The sequence below is a fragment of the Tiliqua scincoides genome, chromosome 4 (assembly GCF_035046505.1).
Source record: "Tiliqua scincoides isolate rTilSci1 chromosome 4, rTilSci1.hap2, whole genome shotgun sequence".
NCBI classification, from domain to species: domain Eukaryota; kingdom Metazoa; phylum Chordata; class Lepidosauria; order Squamata; family Scincidae; genus Tiliqua; species Tiliqua scincoides.
In genome coordinates, this window is record NC_089824.1 from 186940695 (window position 1) to 186959121 (window position 18427).

Consider the following 18427-nt stretch of genomic DNA (forward strand, 5'->3'; position numbering starts at 1 on the left):
AAACTCTGATCCCAAACCTCCACTGCCTTGTGGCTACATCCAGTTATGGAAAAGGCTTCAGGAGACAACCTCGAGGCAAAATCCGGAGCTGGAGTCCCTGAGGCAGTTCATGGCTGAACACAGTCACGTTCTGGCAACTCCTGCAACGCCACTGGAACCAACCGTATTGGCTTCTGCCTTTCCATTGGACCATTTCAGTGATGTGGAGAGGGGGGATTTGCTGCATGGGTAACAGTCTATCCTCCATATCTACCTTACCCAGGCTTCGTGCACTGGAGAGGACACTCCATTCCAGAACACTATTCAGAGCGCGATACCATAGTCTTCTGAGACTGAAGGATGCCAACTGATTAGCCATATATTTATATATAAAACGCGCGTGTGTGTGTGTGTGTGTGTGTGTGTGTGTGTGTGTGTGTGTGTAACATATAACAGATATAATGTTATAATATATATAACATATTAAAATATTAAACAACATAAATAATATAAAATATTAATATAAAAATATAAAATATATAGATATATAAATTATATTATATCGATCTATATCTATATATCTATATGTGCGTGTGGTCTATGTATGTATGCATATACAATGTCTAATGTAGTCTGGCCACAGGACAACGACACCTAAACGCAGAGGACCCGAGAAGACGCCCAGCACAGTACAGCCTTCTAGGACCAGAACGGATGGGACAGCAGCCTCAGAACTACATTTCCCATGGTGCTCCGAGGAGCCGTCTGCGCATGCTCTGAGGGAACCGAGGGGCGGGGGCCCCCGAGGAGCAGTAAAGATGGCGGCGACGCCGTTGTGCGCTCCCGAGGGCTGAGGGGTCCGAGGCGCCTGCGGGTGTCAAGCGCGGCGGACGGAGCCGGCAGCATGGCGGAGCCGGGACACTTGGGGGTGAAGCGGGCCGAGTCGGCGCGGCTGCGGCGGGCGGAGCAGCTGAAGCGCTGGAAGGGCTCGCTGACGGAGCTGGAGCCGGTGACGTCCCTGCGGAGCCGGCACCGCGGCGGGCCCCGCGTGCGCTTCGAGGACGGCGCCGTCTTCCTGGCCGCCTGTTCCAGCGGGGACGCCGAGGAGGTGAAGCGCCTGCTGGCCCGCGCCGCCCGCATCAACACGGCCAACGTGGACGGGCTCACCGCGCTGCACCAGGTACCCGGGCGGAGCGGCGCTGCCCCGGCGCCCTTGTGGGGCTGAGGCCCCAGTGCCGGGGGAAGAGGCAGAGCCTCCCCAAGGAGTTCAGGGCACCCCTTTGGCTGGCCATAGCCCTTTGCACGGCCTGCTCACCCCTGGCTGGACTGGGCGCGCTTGGAGGGTGACCTCTCAGCAGGGACGTGCGGTGGGTGGGGAGGCAGGTGCAGCAGAGCCTCCCCACTGGAGTCCTTCTGAAGCGCCGCTGCTGTGAGGTGTCCATGCACCCACAACCCATGCGCAGAGCCATGGGTTCAGCCGCCCATGTGCAGGCATGTGCAGTGCGTTGGGAGGCAGGTGAGGTAGACCCTCCCCATCATAGTCCTTTGAAAAGCACCGCTGACGCGTGAGGTGTGCAAGCACCTGTAAGCCATGCGCAGAGCCATGGGTGGAGCCAACCACAACCTATGTGCAAGGATGTGTGACAGCTGGGTGGGCAGGTGAGGCAGAGCCTCCCCACTGGAGTCCTTCAAAAAGCACAGCTACTGTGTGAGGCACGCAAGCACCCACAAACCGTGCTCTGCGCATGGGAGGTGGGTCCTTGGGCACCCCACATGGTGCTTTTTGAAGGACTCTGGTGGGGAGGTGCTGCCTCATCTGACTCCCCACTCACTACACGTCTCTGCTAAGCAGAGCCTTCCTTTCTTTTCCAGTGTGTGAGATCAAAGCTGTCCTTCAGTCTCTGCATTTTTTCTATTCTATGTCTGCCCCCCCCCCCCAACACCTTGTTTCTGTCTGTTCCCCTGGGATTGAGCTCTTTACAGGATAACACTAATGCACAGACTACTTTCCTGTGGGAATCAATGTTAAAGTCATTGGTGCATCTGCCGTTGCACCAAAGACCTTTGATGACATGACTCATGCCTTTACAAGATCTTCCCTGTTTTGGTGAGCTGTGCCTTCTCTTCTGCATAACCCTGGGAAATAGTCTAGGATGGGTGAAGTAACAATATCCTCCAGGCACGTTCTTGGCGCTAGCTGTACACTGTAGGATTGAGAGGGGGCTCTCTAGAACAAGAAGTGCTTCACTCAGAGATGACCAGATGCTCAGTGATGGTAATGCACCCGATACAAGGCATAAGTAGAATGTGAAGTCAGCCACTTTCCCCTTCACTCTCACCAGTGCCTCTAAAGTCCTTGTATCAGTGAACATTTGTAACCTTACTGTAACTGTGTCAGATAAATGACCTTCCTCTTCAATCCAGTGTGGCTCTAGCAAGGGCTTGAATTTGGTCATCACTGCTTTCTTGTCCTTTACTTCTCTTGGTATGGGTTTTCTTATCTAAGCAGTAGTAACCATCCATACGGTATTTTTTCTCCTCTATAGCACAACAGGAAAATGAGGCCACAGATTTAAGATCAGCTATTCTAAATCTAGTGTGCCATTTCTTTTATCTAGGAGAAGGTGGAAAAAAATGGACAAATTGCCATTTTCATGGCTCCTTTTTGGAGATAAGGGCAAAGTCAGATTGATTTGGCAAGTTCTGTTTAAAGTTTCTTGTTTAAATGATTGTGGTACTTTATTTAATACTAACTTACCTTTCAGAGGGGTAGCCATATTAGTTTGCTATGGCAAAAATAAGAGTCTTGTAGCATGCTGAAGTCTAGCATTTATTGTCTTTAACTTTTTGTGGACTACAATAAGCTTCATTGGGTGTATGAAGTGTTATCTGCAGTTGGCAGAGAAGTGTTTATGAACGCAAGTATATAGAGCAAGGAAAAAAATTGTCAACAGTGGGTCAAATCGGTCTTTTTTTCTTTTTCTGTATGTGTGTGTGCTTTCCTCTTCCAAATTAGAATAGTGCTTGATGCCCTGATGAAATGGGTTGTAGTCCTCAGACACTTATGCCACAATAAGTTAGGTAATCTTTAAGATCGCACAAGACACTGTTGCTCAGACTGCCTTTATCTGTCTGTTCCTATGGGAGGAGCCATCACTTGCATCAATAAGAAATACCTCTCACAGTCCAGTCCTAAACTGTTCTGGCATAGCAAGGCCACATGGGACAGGCTGGAGGTGCCCTGGGGTAAGGGATATTTTTCCCTTTACCACAAGTAATGCCCCAGCTGCCCAATGGGTCTACTTGGATTGCGCTCCTCAAGTTGGCCTCCAGCCACCAGCTTCCTCCTATCCACCTTCCTCTCCCACCACCTGCACCACTCAGTGCAATCACACCTGCTCCAGCCACCAGCTGCTTCTCCAGTTTCTGCTTCTTCACTTTCATGACATCTTGGAATATTTATAATTAAAAAAAACTAGATTGGATGATATTTGTACTCCAAAATATATATTCATATCACAAATATGAAGCTACAAGAAAAGTAACATTTGAACAGTGGGTTTGGCCTTTGTTGATTTGGTTGGCAAATATTGAAATCTTTTGAAATTGACTCCTCTTGGTTGATTTTTTTTTTTTTTAGGCTTTTGCAGTTTTGGAAAAACTTTACATTATCTTACTGCAGCCTCGCTGTAAGAGTTGCCATAATGCATTTGACTTTCAAAACCTCTTCTCTTGGCAACCTTTAGAGAGACCACAAGGTGCCAGAATCTAAGATAAGCAACACAGAGTTATATTAATAGAATTCCTAATGTGCAGCAAGCACCAAAAGTATCCTCAAGAAGCCACTGTAGAAATGACAAAAGCATCAACATTCATTTTTCTCTTATTGGGTACTAGCAACGTGCTGCTGTTTGCAAATGAAATGGAGAAGGCATTTGAGATTGACATTTCATAATGACACATACATGAATCTTGTACTAAACTGGGTTTCTCTGTAATTATGTTTATGTCTTTGCTATTGTATGCAAGTAGAACAAGATGTCTTGCTGTTTTGTCACTAAGCTAGCATTTCTTTGGAATGTTTTGCAAGAAGATAGGTGACAAACTGGTATTTTGTGATTTTTTAAAATGTCAAGCTGATAAATCTAGATAACGAATGAGCTTTGAGTAATGTGTATGTACACAATGTAGAATAAGCCACTTGTCTATATTTTCTCATAATTTTAAATATGAGAATGGGCAAGGAATAATGGATGGCAAAGAGTCCTGCACACTGGAAATCTTACTCTGTTCCTACCCACTTTAGTATCTGAGACTTTGTAACCTATACCCTTTGAACCATATGTTTGAAACCATAACACTCATTGCTGCTTGTTTCCTGAAAAAATTTTTTTTTACCCAGTATCAAATGCTGCACTTATCAGTAATTGTGGATTTCAAGCAGTCCTTAATATGGGTAATGAGTCTTCATGTGAAGGATGTGTCTGGCCTTATGGAACATAAGATGTATTTGTGATCTTATGTGGCTGCTTATTCTCTCTGGACTCCATGTTTGGTAGCACCTCAGGGATTTGGGGACTAAAACCAATTACATCTCCAGATGAGTTAAAACTATGGCTAAACTGAAAACAATGGATTTCTGCATATTCGTGGGGAAAATATCTGATTTTGGCCCAAAATCCTAACCAAATTCCAGCACTGGCATAGTGGTGCCAATTGGACGTGTGCTGCGTCCTGCAGTTGGGTGGCACTCACAGAGGCCTCCTCAAAATAAGGGAATGTTTGTTCCCTTACCTTGGAGCTGCATTGCCCTTATGTTGGTGCTGGAAAGTGGGTTAGGATTGTGCCCTTTGTGGCTTAACTCACTAGTTGGAAAGAAAATGTGATATGGACAAGGGCAGTTTGGTCCTGCCCGTGAAAAACTGTCAGTTTTGCTAGTCAAATTTTTGTTGCAGAGCTCTAGATGTGACATTTAATCTTTCATAATGCAGGCTACAGAGGATGTCTTGCCCTCTGTTGGGGAAGTGACTGCTGGCAAGGTGATGTCTGTCTTTCTGGCTCATGTCTTGCCCTTTTTTCCTTGGGCTGTTACAGCAGTGTGCTAGAGCTTGTTCTGTTTAATTTTAAGAAAGATGTCCTTGGATCTGTTCTATTAAATATAGTAGGCAAAGGACTAGTCTACCTCAATTCCGTTCTTAGGGGCTCTGACTGACTATTGCTGAGCTCTCTCTGAAGGTCAAAATCAGACAGGGATTGTATCTGGACTATACCCCCACCTACCCACTCCACAAAGTGTGCTGATCTTTGTTCTTCTCATCCTGTCTTTGATGGTCTCGACAACTAACCAAGTACAAGGCCTTCATACTAGAAGTTCTGCTGCTGTCTCTTGTAGGCATTGATACTTGGTAGGCTGTTCCCAGATACTGCAGCTTTGATTGAAGTGGGGATTAGACCTGTTTGGGGTAATTTTTGTCCTCATGTATCTATAGGTTAAGTGACTCTTATATTCTGCCTGTCACTGTTGCAAATGAAGGGCAGTGTTATCCCAAGTGTTTATGCAACAATCATATGTAAATTTCAGTGTCATTTCTGGACACTTCTGGCAGGGTCAAGCCAGGCAATGCAGGGTCATGCAGGACCAAGTACCACTAGTCATAATGTGAAGTGTCACCAATGGTACTCCTACCACTGATTGGAAAGCACTGTGCCTTAGGGTGACTGTGCCTTAACAATACATTTTGTACCCTTTTAAAGTTGTTTAAAGTTGTACCCTTTTAAAGCTGTACCCTCCTGCAGTTGTTAGGAGTGGAGTTGAAAAAAGCACAATATAAAGCAGTAGCTAGAAAGGTAAAACTTTTATACTGTGAAAACATGAGGTAGCCAATAGAAAATATTTAGTAACCTTCACAACTTATTTTTGCTGTGGCCAAAAGTCTCAAGTGTTCTAGATGAGAAGATGATGCTGGACCAAGAAAATGTCCTGGCCAGTATTTCCTTGGTTGGCAGATATTATTTCTCTCAAGTTACTATTGTACTGTATCTTGCTCAGTAAATTTCTTTTTTTTTTAATTTCCAGACAGAAACAATTGGTCCTATAAGTGGAGATAAGTGCCTTAGAAATAACTGCTGATCCAGAGTATCTGTGTACTCTGAAAGCGAGTGTACACTTGGCTCTCACCCAGTGCTGTACTTGAAGCCTGCCTGGAAACACTTTTTGGTTGATGCAGTCAAATAGTTAATGCATACCTTTAGCAGATCTTGTATTCTTGAAAACGTGCTGGATTTTTCTCTTTGAAATGTAATGCCTCTGCATTTGTCATTGTTTGCAACTGCTAGGATAAGCATTTTTCCTCCTGTAAACAGTGTGGGGAGCAGGCGTGATCCAGATCAAAACTGCATGGAGGTATCATTGTTTTTCTCAAAGCTGTCTCCGTTTTTTATGCCTTAGTTCCTCAATCACTTTAACCTACAATTAGTTTCTTCTGGCTAAACAAATGCAGGTGCTGCCAGAGGAAATGAGGACTGGCAGCTTTAAAATTCTGAAGCCAGTTGCCACTGCCTATTCTGACTGTAGAAGCAAGCTCCTTCACTTTCTTAGAACTTCAAAAAAAAAAAAAATTCTTGTCCCTCCGCATCCCATTTCCTATAGGAGGTCAACATGGGAACCGAACCATTGTTTGTATGAAAATGTTTGCTGACTGTTACTCTGTGGTTGTAATTGTTCTGCTTAGTACTGAAAAGTCATTTTGGGCATCATAGGCTTCTTCAGTCAGAAGGAAGGAGTTTAAATTTCTGTAATTGAAAGACAATCCTAATTTATGCATTGCTGCCTAAGACAGTAATATAACCTTCAGACGGTCCATTTAAGGTTAACTCCCACTTGTTACTTCTCTAGTAGTTGTTATCAGAATTTGCAAAATCTTCTGAATGTAGATTGATCACCTGTTGCTAGTCTTTTATATGTCACTGCCTTTCCAAGTCCAGACTAAACTTGGCTCTTTAATACTCTGAACTACTCAGTTGATCTGACACGGCAACTGCTTGCCATCCATTTCCGGATCATATGAAAAACAAACTTCTAATTATAACCTGTCCCCTTTAGTCTTCTAAGCAGTAACTGTTGCTTCTTTGCAGTGTCTTGGACTTCTGTTTGTAATGAAGATCTCATGAGTGACTGACTTAGGGCCAGTAGAGACTGATTTTGAAGTCAATAGATAAAGTAAAGCATGTTTTGCTGCATCTGGTTAAGGCTAATGTATTCTAAGTGATGTAAATGACTACGGTCGCAATCCTAACCTCTTATGTCAGTGCTTTCCAGCACCGACATAAGGGCAATGCAGCTCTGAGGTAAGGGAACAAACATTCCCTTACTTTGAGGAGGGCTTTGTGAGTGACATCCAACTGCAGGACGCACCACATGTCCCATTGACACCACTATGCCAGTGCTGGGAAGCACTGACATAAGGGGTTAGGATTGCGCCCTACATCACCTAAGCCTGGGTCATATATGCAAGATATTAATTTGTCTGGTAGCTCATGAGATTGTTCTTTGTGGGACAGGAATATAGACAGATTATTTCCCTTACTTCTGTTGTGCAGTTGAGTTAGAGTAACTTCCAGTTGTTTGCAATCATTTCAGTGTTATGTGGAATTCACATCCTTTGACTTGGCAACCATCAGTTATTTTTGACCACAAATGACCCACCCCTAAGTATGGTCCTTTGCTAGGTGGTGGTCTTTGGAGAAGGTCTGGAAGAGAGTGCATGTCTCTCTACCTCTGACTTTCCCCAGTACCTGATGTAAAGCGAGAGTATGCATTGGAGAAGATTGGAAGTGGTGAGAGAGGCTCATGAGTCTGAATCTCTGAAATTCAGTGCAAAGTTACAGGAGAGTCTTTCAAATTCTCTGTCTATGTAAGAGGACTTGGATATGGATTTAATTGGGCTGATTTTCACACGTGACACAAAATGAAACCATTGTCCTTAGAATTCTCTTAGATGAGCAGACCTGGTATGCAGTGTACTGATGTTGTATAGAAATTTAAAAAAAAAAAACACAACTGTCAACTCCTGTGTTTTTGAATTGCTCCTCCTGTTCACTGGCTCAGGAATACAGAGCAACATGGAATGCAGGGCTATGATTCTGCTCTTGTTTCCCTTGCCCTCTGTGTAGGAAACATTTAACTTAATCATAACTTTGAAGCTCCATCAAATTTGAAAACTAGTTAACAGAAAATTTAACGTGTAACAATCTAGATTCTGAAAGTCTTTTAATTTGTGATCCTAAGTTTAAGCAAAAGCAACATGTCTGTATCCTATGTCGAGCAGTTAAGCCATTTCTCCCCAACGTTGCATAGATGCAACAGGGATAAAATGTATACACCTATGGGCTGAGCAGAAATGGGTTAAGTACTTGCATTTTGGTTTGATTAGAAGCATGCTATATGTTGTGTTACACATGTACGGTACCAATAGTTTGGCGGTACATTTATAGCTCCCTTAGCAGCCATATGGAGTCCTAGACTGGACCGACAGTGTGACATGTGGGGCAATTCACCTTTCCCCCCTTGTACTGCAGTCCTTGAGGAAATGCCCTTTCCTGAAACTGCCACTAGCCTTGGGAGGGAAGTTTACATCAGTGCCATTAAGAATCTCTGAGTGCTTCTGGACTTGGAGGAGAGGGAGAAAAGCAGTCTTTTGGGCAATGTGGAGCAATTGAGAGGCATATTATAGATGTGTTAACCCACTTTCCATAAGTTTTTGAACTAATGTGCCCTTGGAATCTGATACTTGATTTTCTTCCAAAATGCTCTTATATCAACTTAATATTTTCTAAGAAATAAGGAAACTGCAAACAGCTGCTTTCCAAACATCTTCAATGGTATATGCAGTACTACTACATGAAGTGCTGCTGCTGAATCTTAAGGTGACACTAGTGCTTTCAGGAGCTCCTTTACCAAACTGCCTTCACCAAAGAAGCTTTTATTTGCAGAAGAAACTTCACATAGCAGATGTCAGTCAGGATGCAACGCCTAGTAATGTTTTCATATCTTTTTCATTTATCCAAACTTCCAGGCTGTAAAAACATGCAAGCTTGATAAATGAAAAGCTGTATGAAAATGTGTTTGGAGGTACCTAACTATTGCAGGTCTAACTTGTTCCTGTGTGGTGTCATCAAGCAATTTGCTTATTTTTCTTTTGTTCTGTATATTAATTTATCTAACAAAGATCAAATGCTAATGCCCATAATTGTAACTTGCATATTCAATTTATTTTTCTTTTTTTCTTTTTTAAAAAAGGTTCTGTCTTGTATAGCTGTGGTGTATGAGGTGGGTTAGATTCAAAATTGAAGCCAAGCATATCAAACTGAACTAGTCCTGGTCTGGAATGCTTCTGTGCTGAAATGATGCCGTTAATGTCTGAGTCTGAATTTGTTCAGAATCTGTGTTCTGTACTGATTCTTGGCAGTGGTGTTATACCTTCCAAGTATAGAAATTTCCAAGAAATTCTTTGATAGAATTTCTTCAATCAAATTTTGAAATACCTGCAATAATAACACCTAAATATACTGTACTGGCTCCCCTCCCCCCGAAACTCTTTATCCTTAGTTGCTTTGTGACACATCTGTGGATTCTCACAAGTCTGTCTATCTTACACACACACACACACACACACAGTGCTAGCCTATGTTTAGATATTTTTAATGAGAGCAATTGCCCATAGCTTAAAATCTTCTTTCAGTTTTTATTATGTAAATATCTATTTGTCCAAAAATACAGTGTCATCTTCAGGGACTACTTGTTGCTCTGGTCTGCTATGTGTATGGATTTTCAGATTGTCCATTTCTTGGTACTGATTTTGGAGTACAATTTAAAAGCGCATTAAAATCAAATTAACAGAATTTATTCTTTTTCTAAAGTCCCCACCGCCACAATACCGTATCTAACACTAATCCCGAGGGTCCCTTACCAGTAAGATTGGGTTTTGTTGTATACGTTTGTTGGCCACAGCACAGACAAAGGGGTGGGAAAGCCCCATTCCAGAAGCAGAGTACCACTTGAAGTTCTGTTTCCAACACTTTTTTTGGAGTAACTCCAAAATTAACTCCAAATCATGACTTGGCATTAATTTGTGATTAATAACAACTGTAACTTGCCAGTTCAGATGAAATGGCAAACTTGGTTACTCACATCAAACAAGGAAGAAGGTTCAGATTTTGAATAGAATGTGAGGGAGTATGTAAACCTGTGGACATCCAAATGAATAAAAAACGACTTTATTCAGATACCATGTTCCTGTTTCTCTAAATGCTAGCTTGGAGGATTGAGATTGTGACTTTTAAGTTAAGCCAGTGTAGAGATGCATGGTGTTTCTTAGGTTTGGTTTTCTTTATTGCTTTATAAACTTTGTTCTCTCCCCTACCACACAAAAAGGAAAGAAATCAGAAAACTGAAGGCCTTAGAGATGCAACTCTTATGCTGAATTTTGCTTTCATGGAGCATCTAGATAGTTCATAATTCTTGTCTAAATATAAACCCCAGTCTTTTGTGACTGCAGAGAGCACCTCCTACATATGCAAGGTAACAGGTGCAATGAGCAGGCATGAGTCAGCAGAGTGACACAATAACCTATGAAGACTCCACTGGCAGTCTTATTTGACTGTCAGTTTTAAAGTTCAGCGATGACACAATTTCAAAATCATTTCAGTGCTATTCATCTAAAGAAAGAGACCAGCGACATTTCAGCTTGTAGGTTTGAAAATTGTTACTGCAGATATAAAAACACAAAGGGAGGAACAGATGGCAGTGGAAACAGAAGGACACTGACTTATCTCTGCATGGTTAATGAGATGAAACTGCTGAATAAATAACTCAAAGCCTTATTTTGTGGTGTGTGGAGAGGTACTGCTGAATATTATGGGAATAGTTCCGAATGCTCCCAGCTCTTTATTGTTTTTGAAATCTTGCTTCTTCCTCATGAACAAGGTTAATGGAACCCAGAGTGGATCAGGGGTGCAGGTAAGGGTGGAGTCCGTTGGTTTTAGGTGGGTCCAAGGAAAAGGCCAGTGTTTTTTGCAGAAGGAAATAGAAAGTTGGCTTCAAGAAATGGAGAGAGAGGCTCTGTCCTTGCTTTTTTGGTAAGCAGCCTGAAAAGAAACAAGTGAAAATGGCCATGCTGTCCTGCTATAAGTCCCCCCCCCCCCGAGCTTAAATAAGCATTGGAGTTTCCCTCTTTTGCCAGGTACTGGTCCATGCTCCATTACATTTAGCAGCAGTATCTATTTCTGTCTGCTTTTAAGTCTAGAGCTTTACCAAAATAATTCAGAAGCTATATTTTCTAGGAGTCTGACTTCAGTTTAGTAGTCTTTTTTTTCTAGAACACTTGGAGCCCGCTAAGTTGTCATAGTAAGAGAGTGCCTGCTTGGGATCCCTTATGCCCATGAGAAGCAGCTTGCTGAGGATCTGTGAACAGACTGCATTGCGTGATTTCTGACATCCAGCAAGGATTATTTGGTCCCCTTGGAAATCTGCCAGTAGTTTTCCTTCAATCCCCACTCCTGCTCAAGTGAAACTCATGAAGAAAAATAAACCAGCCTGTTTGGTCATGGTGAAGGTTGTTCAGCTTATGCAAGAGGAGGAATATTGGGGCATGGTCACTCTGTGTTTTGACATGTTAACTTTGCACCTTGTTTTCCTGGCCCCACATGATGGGCATCCTCAAATCCTTAAGGCTCTGGACTTGCCTTGTAGCTTGTTTCTAACTCCACCAGTCTTCTTTAAACATTTGCTTGATGGATGTCATGTTTGTATTGAAGTAGCTTGTTGCATGTAAAAATTCAGTTGTAAGATTGATACTGTACTTAAGAATGTTTCTAGAAGTTGAGCTTTTGTGTTCTGGGTTCTTATCACTATCTGGCTGCTACCACAGCATGCTATTTACAACTATTGTGTCTGTTAGATGGGGAGAATATTATGTAATACGTAGTTATATAGTATTTATGTGCCTATAGTACACTGAGGGGTTTCACACTCCCGTACTGTCCAGGCTTCCCAGGAATCAGGGGAAGCAAGTGAGCAGAGCTAGTGGGATTGCTGGTTGCAGCTGTAAAGATAGCCTGGGATAATCTATGCTATATTGGAGGGAAGGGGGTTCACCTAAAGCAATGGTTCCCAAACCTTTTGGCACTGCAACCCACTTGTCTTTCCCAGCAGATTATAATGTGCTTCTCTGTCATGCAGATCTCTGGAGGCTTCTTCTGGGTCAGCAAGTCACTCTATTGGCCTCTACAAGCCCACAGAAGCCTCAAAATGTCACTTCAGTTTTACTGGAAGCAACTTTTGGAAGCTTCTACTGAGGCCGAAAGGATGGATCACTGGCCTGGAAGAGGTTTCGGGCCTCCTAATGCTTTTGAATATGTCCTATTTGGAGCTATCTAGAAACAAGGGTCTGTAGTAGGGCCCAGGTTTTGACCCACTAGGCACAGACTCATGACCCACTGGTGGGTCACAACCCACACACTTTGGGAAGCCTAAAGTGTAGCCTAAAGCCCTCAGTCTCCTATTTATTTATAGTGTACACACCTATAGGGCCTCTCCAAATAATTCAAGCTCTTAGGGCAGCATTCAATATTCTTGAAAAATAGTAATGCAAAATAAGAATGAAATGTAAAATACAGCACTGCAATTAAAAAAATATTTAAACAAAACATGGAGATACAGCCACAAAACCCCAAAGCCATGTTCTTCATCACAGGTCAGGGCTTTTAAAGCTGTGCAGGCTTCAGTTGCACCCTCTTTGCTTGTGTAGCCTGGGTGTAGTGTTCCTGTTGCTGTGCTGATCAGATGGCCCTACTTGGCCTCCATTGTTGGCCACTTTTGCAGTCTTGGCATGTCCCAAATGGGGTGATCAAGGTTGGGGTGCCCTGGGCTTGTGGGCAGTCTCTGACAGTTGTATTGACTGACTGACATTGGCACTTTCCTATAGGTACTGTCTGCCCACTATGGTACTTTTCCACAGGCACAGTAATACTGGACTGGCAAGAGCCAGCTGTTTTGACTAAAATTTGTTCCAACTTATGGACAGTCCTCTGAAATGGAACCAGTACGTTTGTTGGGGACTTTGTTTGTTTGTTGCAGTAGAAATGGCTCTGCAGTATTACTTTGGGGGGGAGGGGAAGGGAAAGAATACCTTTGGGGAGAATGAGATTGCTGCAGAGATGGGTGAAAGGCTTGCGTAAGCCTATTGTAAGATGTCAGGTTGGTGCAGTTATAGTGTTTTTGCAATCAACCTGAAATATTCATTTTCTGTTGATATGTGACACTACTGTTAAATTGACTGCTTTTTTCTAGACTGGAACTATTCTGCATTTCTTCATCTGCAAGTTGATTTCTGCTATTGCCAAGATTAATGGAGAATGTTAATCTTTCAGCTCCATTTGATTTTCCAGCTAGACTGGAAACAACATTGCTATTTGTATTAGTAGATACTAACATTTGAAAACAGATTAGTTCTTATGGGAGGAAAAACCCTGTTAACCCTCACAGGCACCTGGAATTTTTCTGAAGCCGTTTCTTCATTTTGGATGGTACATACTGACCTAATTGCCATCATGGAGTGTGGGGTGTTTTAAAACTGAAAGAGCCTTTAGAACTATCAATATGTACTAGAAGACTGTAGCCAAAGAATTGACTGGAAATTTGTTCAGCATCCCTCACAGTAGGTGGGCTATCCTCTAGCAATAGGGACCTCATAATACCAGTATAGTGCAGGGAAATGCATTCCACCCATTTAGGTCCTTGAGCCCTCCCTCAGAGCATATTTGTGAGTGTGAGAATAAAAACTGGATTATGTATTTGGTAACACAGGAGAAAAAGGCTAGGCCATATCAGTGTATGCTTAGTTTTAAATAGCTCCCATATATTCAAAGTAAATAGGCAACAATCTTGGATGCAGTTGAGAGGGGAACAACCTGACCTTCACCTTAGATGCTGGGATCACTGATTTTAGTTTCTTACCCCATTGATGTCTCCCACATATACAGTATCTCTCTTCTTTTGGTCATACGTTTTAACAAACCAAATTCTGAGGCAGCTAGAATAGACATTACTAGAATACAGCAAAATGATGCTACTATGGAATCCTAACTCACTAAAGTAGGTTTGGGAATCTCCCAAGTCTTTAACTTGGTTTTGTGAGAATTAGCATTTACTTTAGGCCATGTCATTTGAAGTTTGAACACACAAATGCAAATATTTAAAGGGGGGAGGGTTTCCTTGAGCTAGTAAGTAGCTGAAAATAATCAAATGTATGTGCAAGGTAAATGCTCAGTTTGGAATGCTACTACGAAGCTCTTGAATTTGTTTTTTACCCATAGCATTTTACTCCACATACATCTGTTAGAAATCCATAAACCATCTCCCTTGTCAGCAAGGTATGTGATTTTGTCTTTTTCAGAGGGGAGTAAACTTCACTTTGAATGATGGGTAATCTGATATTGGCAGAGAGAGGGGATTCTGAATATACCTCGTTTTTGAAAGAATGGGTGCAAGACAGCTAAGATTGTGTTAGTAGTGACATAGCCATTGATTGTATGCTACTATTCAGTGGGGATGTCTGGAAAGTGTTTGGGAAATGTCCTTACTATCGCCTGAAAAGAACATCGAGCTTTCTAGAATGGTGGAATTGCTGACAACTGTACTTCTGTATCAGTGTTGGGAGACTTACCTGAATGTGTGTTGGCAGTGGTGCTTCTGATGAATGTTCTGAGCTCTGGTCACAGGGCATGAAGGCAAGGGCATACCTTCCAATGCTGACAATTGCAAGTGGGGACAGTTGCCAGGCTATTTTGGGAGTTTTATTGTATCATTCTTTGAATGTATGTGTTTGCTCATAGACACTGTTAACCCTCACACTGTTCAGCTGTCACAAGGCTTGTCTTTATGCAGTGGGTGCTTGCCATTCATTTTGACAAGATGAAGATATAACTTTCTAGAGTGAAGGAGAACTGAACATTGATCCTATTCACAGGCACCCACAGTGAAATGAAAGCAAGTTCTTTAGGACACCGTCCTGTGCCACTCTGCAAGGGTAAATAATGTGACTGCACAAATTACTGCAGACACCTGCCTATAAGTTGATCTCATAAGTAGAGGGCAGGTTCTGAGCCAAGAATAAGGAAATTTTCTATGATCCTTGGATGTCGGAGGTTAAACTTAGGGGGATGTCTGACAATAGTTTTTTCTGACTTTACCTGAGGCCAGATCCTGAAAAATAATCTACCAGTAATTGGTACCTAAGAACTGACAGTTTATAATTTAAAAATATAGTGAAAGATCATAAGATACATTTTTATTCATTAACTTTTAAATTCTGGTCTTCGCCACCTTTTTGTAAACACTATCAGAGTTTTCTAAGGTACCTGATGTGTAAAGCCAGATGCTCTGCATCAGTGGTTCTCACACATTTAAGCATTGGTACCCACTTCTTAGGATGAGAATCTGTCAGGACCCACTGGAAGTGATATCATTACTGGAAGTAACATCAAGCAGGGAAGTTTGTAACAATCCTAGGCTGCAATCCTACCCACACTTACCCAGGATTAAGTCCCATTCACTATCATTGTTAAAATAATAAACATAGTAGCTTGTTTAAAGTACAGGTCTGTAACATTTCCCCAAATGCGGTCACATACCATGGTATGGTAGCATCATGTCTAATATATTAAAAATAAAATATAGAAATGAATGGGCACCTACCTGAATTGGCTTGCTACCCACCTAATGGGTCCTGACCCACAGTTTGAGAAACACTGCTCTACATATAACATACAACTTAGAACACATAACTGGGAGTGTGCAATTCAGTTCACAGCAGAGAGATGAGCAACAACAAATGACTGTGACCAAGGGCAGCTGCACATAGTTGCAACCTGATTTACTCAGAAGTAGACCCATTGCAGGATCACACCCAACCCTACTGCACTATTTTGCAAATGTTTGGGCTGAGGTATGGTTTTTAAAACACCAGGATGTAAGTCTCATTTCCATCTGAAACAAAGTCCAAGTGCACCATTTCAGTTCAGTGCACCATTACTTAATGGTAATTTGGTTTACTAAACACTAAACTGTGTTTAGTTGCGCTTGCTCATGCTCATTTCTTGTTGCTTGTCTCTCCACCGTGAATTGAATTGCACACTCCCAGTTATGTGTTCTATGTTGTATGTTATATGCAGAGCCTCTGGCTTAACACACCAGAAGGATTTGATTAATGGTTCTACTGGTATGTTATTTACAGTGCACTGATAGTGTTTACAAAAAAGTTGTGAAGACCAGAATTTAAAAGTCAGTGAATAAAAATGTATCTTATGATCTCTATTATATTTTTAATTGGAGACTGTATAGTTCTTAGGTAAGGTTATTGGAAGGTTAATCTTACTGGTCTTACTGTAACCGAGCTTACTTGTAGGTTATTTTTCAGGATCTGACCTCGGGTAAAATCAGACAAAATTATAGTCAGGCATTCCCGTAAGTTTAATCCCCCTTACCTATCCAAGGGTCATAGAAAATTCCATAATTTTGGCTCAAAACCTGCCCTTGACCTATCTGTGAGATCCACTTTTATTCAAGCGTCTACGGTAACTGTGTAATTTTAGGAATAAGAAATATAATTGATGGCAAAATCAAGGATTCTTTTCTGTGTCTAGATTAATGTCTAATAACTTCAGTCCCTGTAGTGCTTGAATGCTGCCATTACAAGGTAAATGCCTTTTGAAAATAGAGTCCAGTTCTGTTTAATGTTGTATCCATTCTATAATTTCCCACAAATAATGTTACTATACTGTAGATTTATTGCAGGAACAGGTGGGGTTTTATGATGTTTGTCTCCCTCCAGGTTCCATTCCTCACAAATCACATGAAATATTGACAGATAGCTACTGAGGCTAGTGAGTGCTCCAAAGAAATCTAGCCTTTTATTTTCTTGATCTTGTAAGTTTTCTCTGTGCCTAGTGAATACAATAACACAGGCCTACAAAATTGAAGGTCAGAAAAGTTTTCCCCAAACTTTATGGTGGTTTGATATGAATTTGGGGTGCCAATTCCAAAAATGGCATCTGTTTTGCCCTATCACATCTAGTTTTGGAGATATAGTATAGCCTCAATAATGAATGGTTCAAAGAGCTTCCTCGTGAGGAATCCATGGTGGAAGTATAGCCTCATTAATAGTATGGCTATAAAAAGCTATACTATATACTATAGTATACTATATAGTATACTATAAAAAGCTATAAAAAGTTATTAAAAGTATAGCTATAGTATAGCCTCATTAATGAATGGTTCAAACAGCTTCCTCCTGAGGAATCCATGGTTCCTCATTCCTCATGAGGAAGCTGCTTGAACCATTCACCAAAGAGGCTATATACTATATCTCCAAAACTAGACGTGATAGGGCAAAAAGAATGCCATTTTTGGAGTCATCACCCCAAATATACCCAGGAATTGGTGTAATGTTTAAAGCAGGGGTCTCTAAATTTTTCGGCTGAAGGACCCATCAAATATCTGGCACAGTGTTGAGGGCTGGAAAAAAAAATAAACATAAAATTGAAATAAATACATTAGAGATGCAACTTAGATCAATAAGTGAAATGAATGAATGGATTCAGATGTCTAGGATTTCTCCAAGCACCAACACAGCACAAGAAATAAAGCGCACACACTAAAATGGACCCCCATTCCGCCACCTCACAAGCACAACTCTGGTTGTGTTTGGTCAACTGGACCAGAGGCTCTCAGATTCAGAGGCTGGCTGCGGGCCGGATAGAGGGTCTCCGCGGGCCACATATTGCCCACGGGTCGGGGTTTGGAGACCCCTGGTTTAAGGAAGCAAAATGTGTGTTGGCCTGTGTAATTTGTGGGAAAAGGAATGCTTTCAGTTGTTGGCTGGCAAAAAATTGCACAGACTAGTTTTCTGTACTTTTGTTGTGCAAGTGAAAACTGTCTTTAGCTTATAATTTTTTGATGTGTAAACTGCTTTGAGCTTTTTCTGTTAAAAAGCAATATATAAATATTTAATAATTGAAAATAGTCTGCAGACATCGGGAATGTAGCCTTCAGTAGGAATTCAGGTTTAAAATGTATAAGTTCTGGAATGCAACAGTCACAATGCATAATGATGGCCATTATTTGAACTTTACTGTAGTTATGTTTATGTCATTTGTTCAAAAAGCCTGTAGTTGTCGTATGCAATGTAAATGTATACTTAAGAGAGGGGCTTGTGTGTGTGCCATCCTTGGCTGAGGCCAGATTGGTGGCTGTGAGGGATTGGACCTTTTTTGTTGTGGTGCTACAACTTTGGAACACCTTCCCTTTTGAATTAAGGTCTGTGCCCTCCTTATAAGCCTTCCAGGGGGAGTTTAAGACTTTTCCATTTAGCTTTCCCACCTTGGATTTTTC

General features: G+C 41.8%; 1 protein-coding gene across 8 annotated transcripts in view; it reads left to right on the forward strand.

The window, feature by feature from the left end:
• The first annotated feature begins 780 nt into the window (after nt 1-780).
• PPP1R12B (protein phosphatase 1 regulatory subunit 12B) overlaps nt 781-18427 on the forward strand; it is a 141048-nt gene continuing 123401 nt past the window's right edge. For all 8 annotated transcript variants that reach the window (XM_066625934.1, XM_066625935.1, XM_066625938.1 and 5 more), the window contains exon 1: nt 781-1159. In XM_066625934.1, coding sequence (XP_066482031.1) covers nt 884-1159 — 276 coding nt within the window. In that variant the 5' untranslated portion in view covers nt 781-883. The remainder of the gene's footprint in view (nt 1160-18427) is intronic.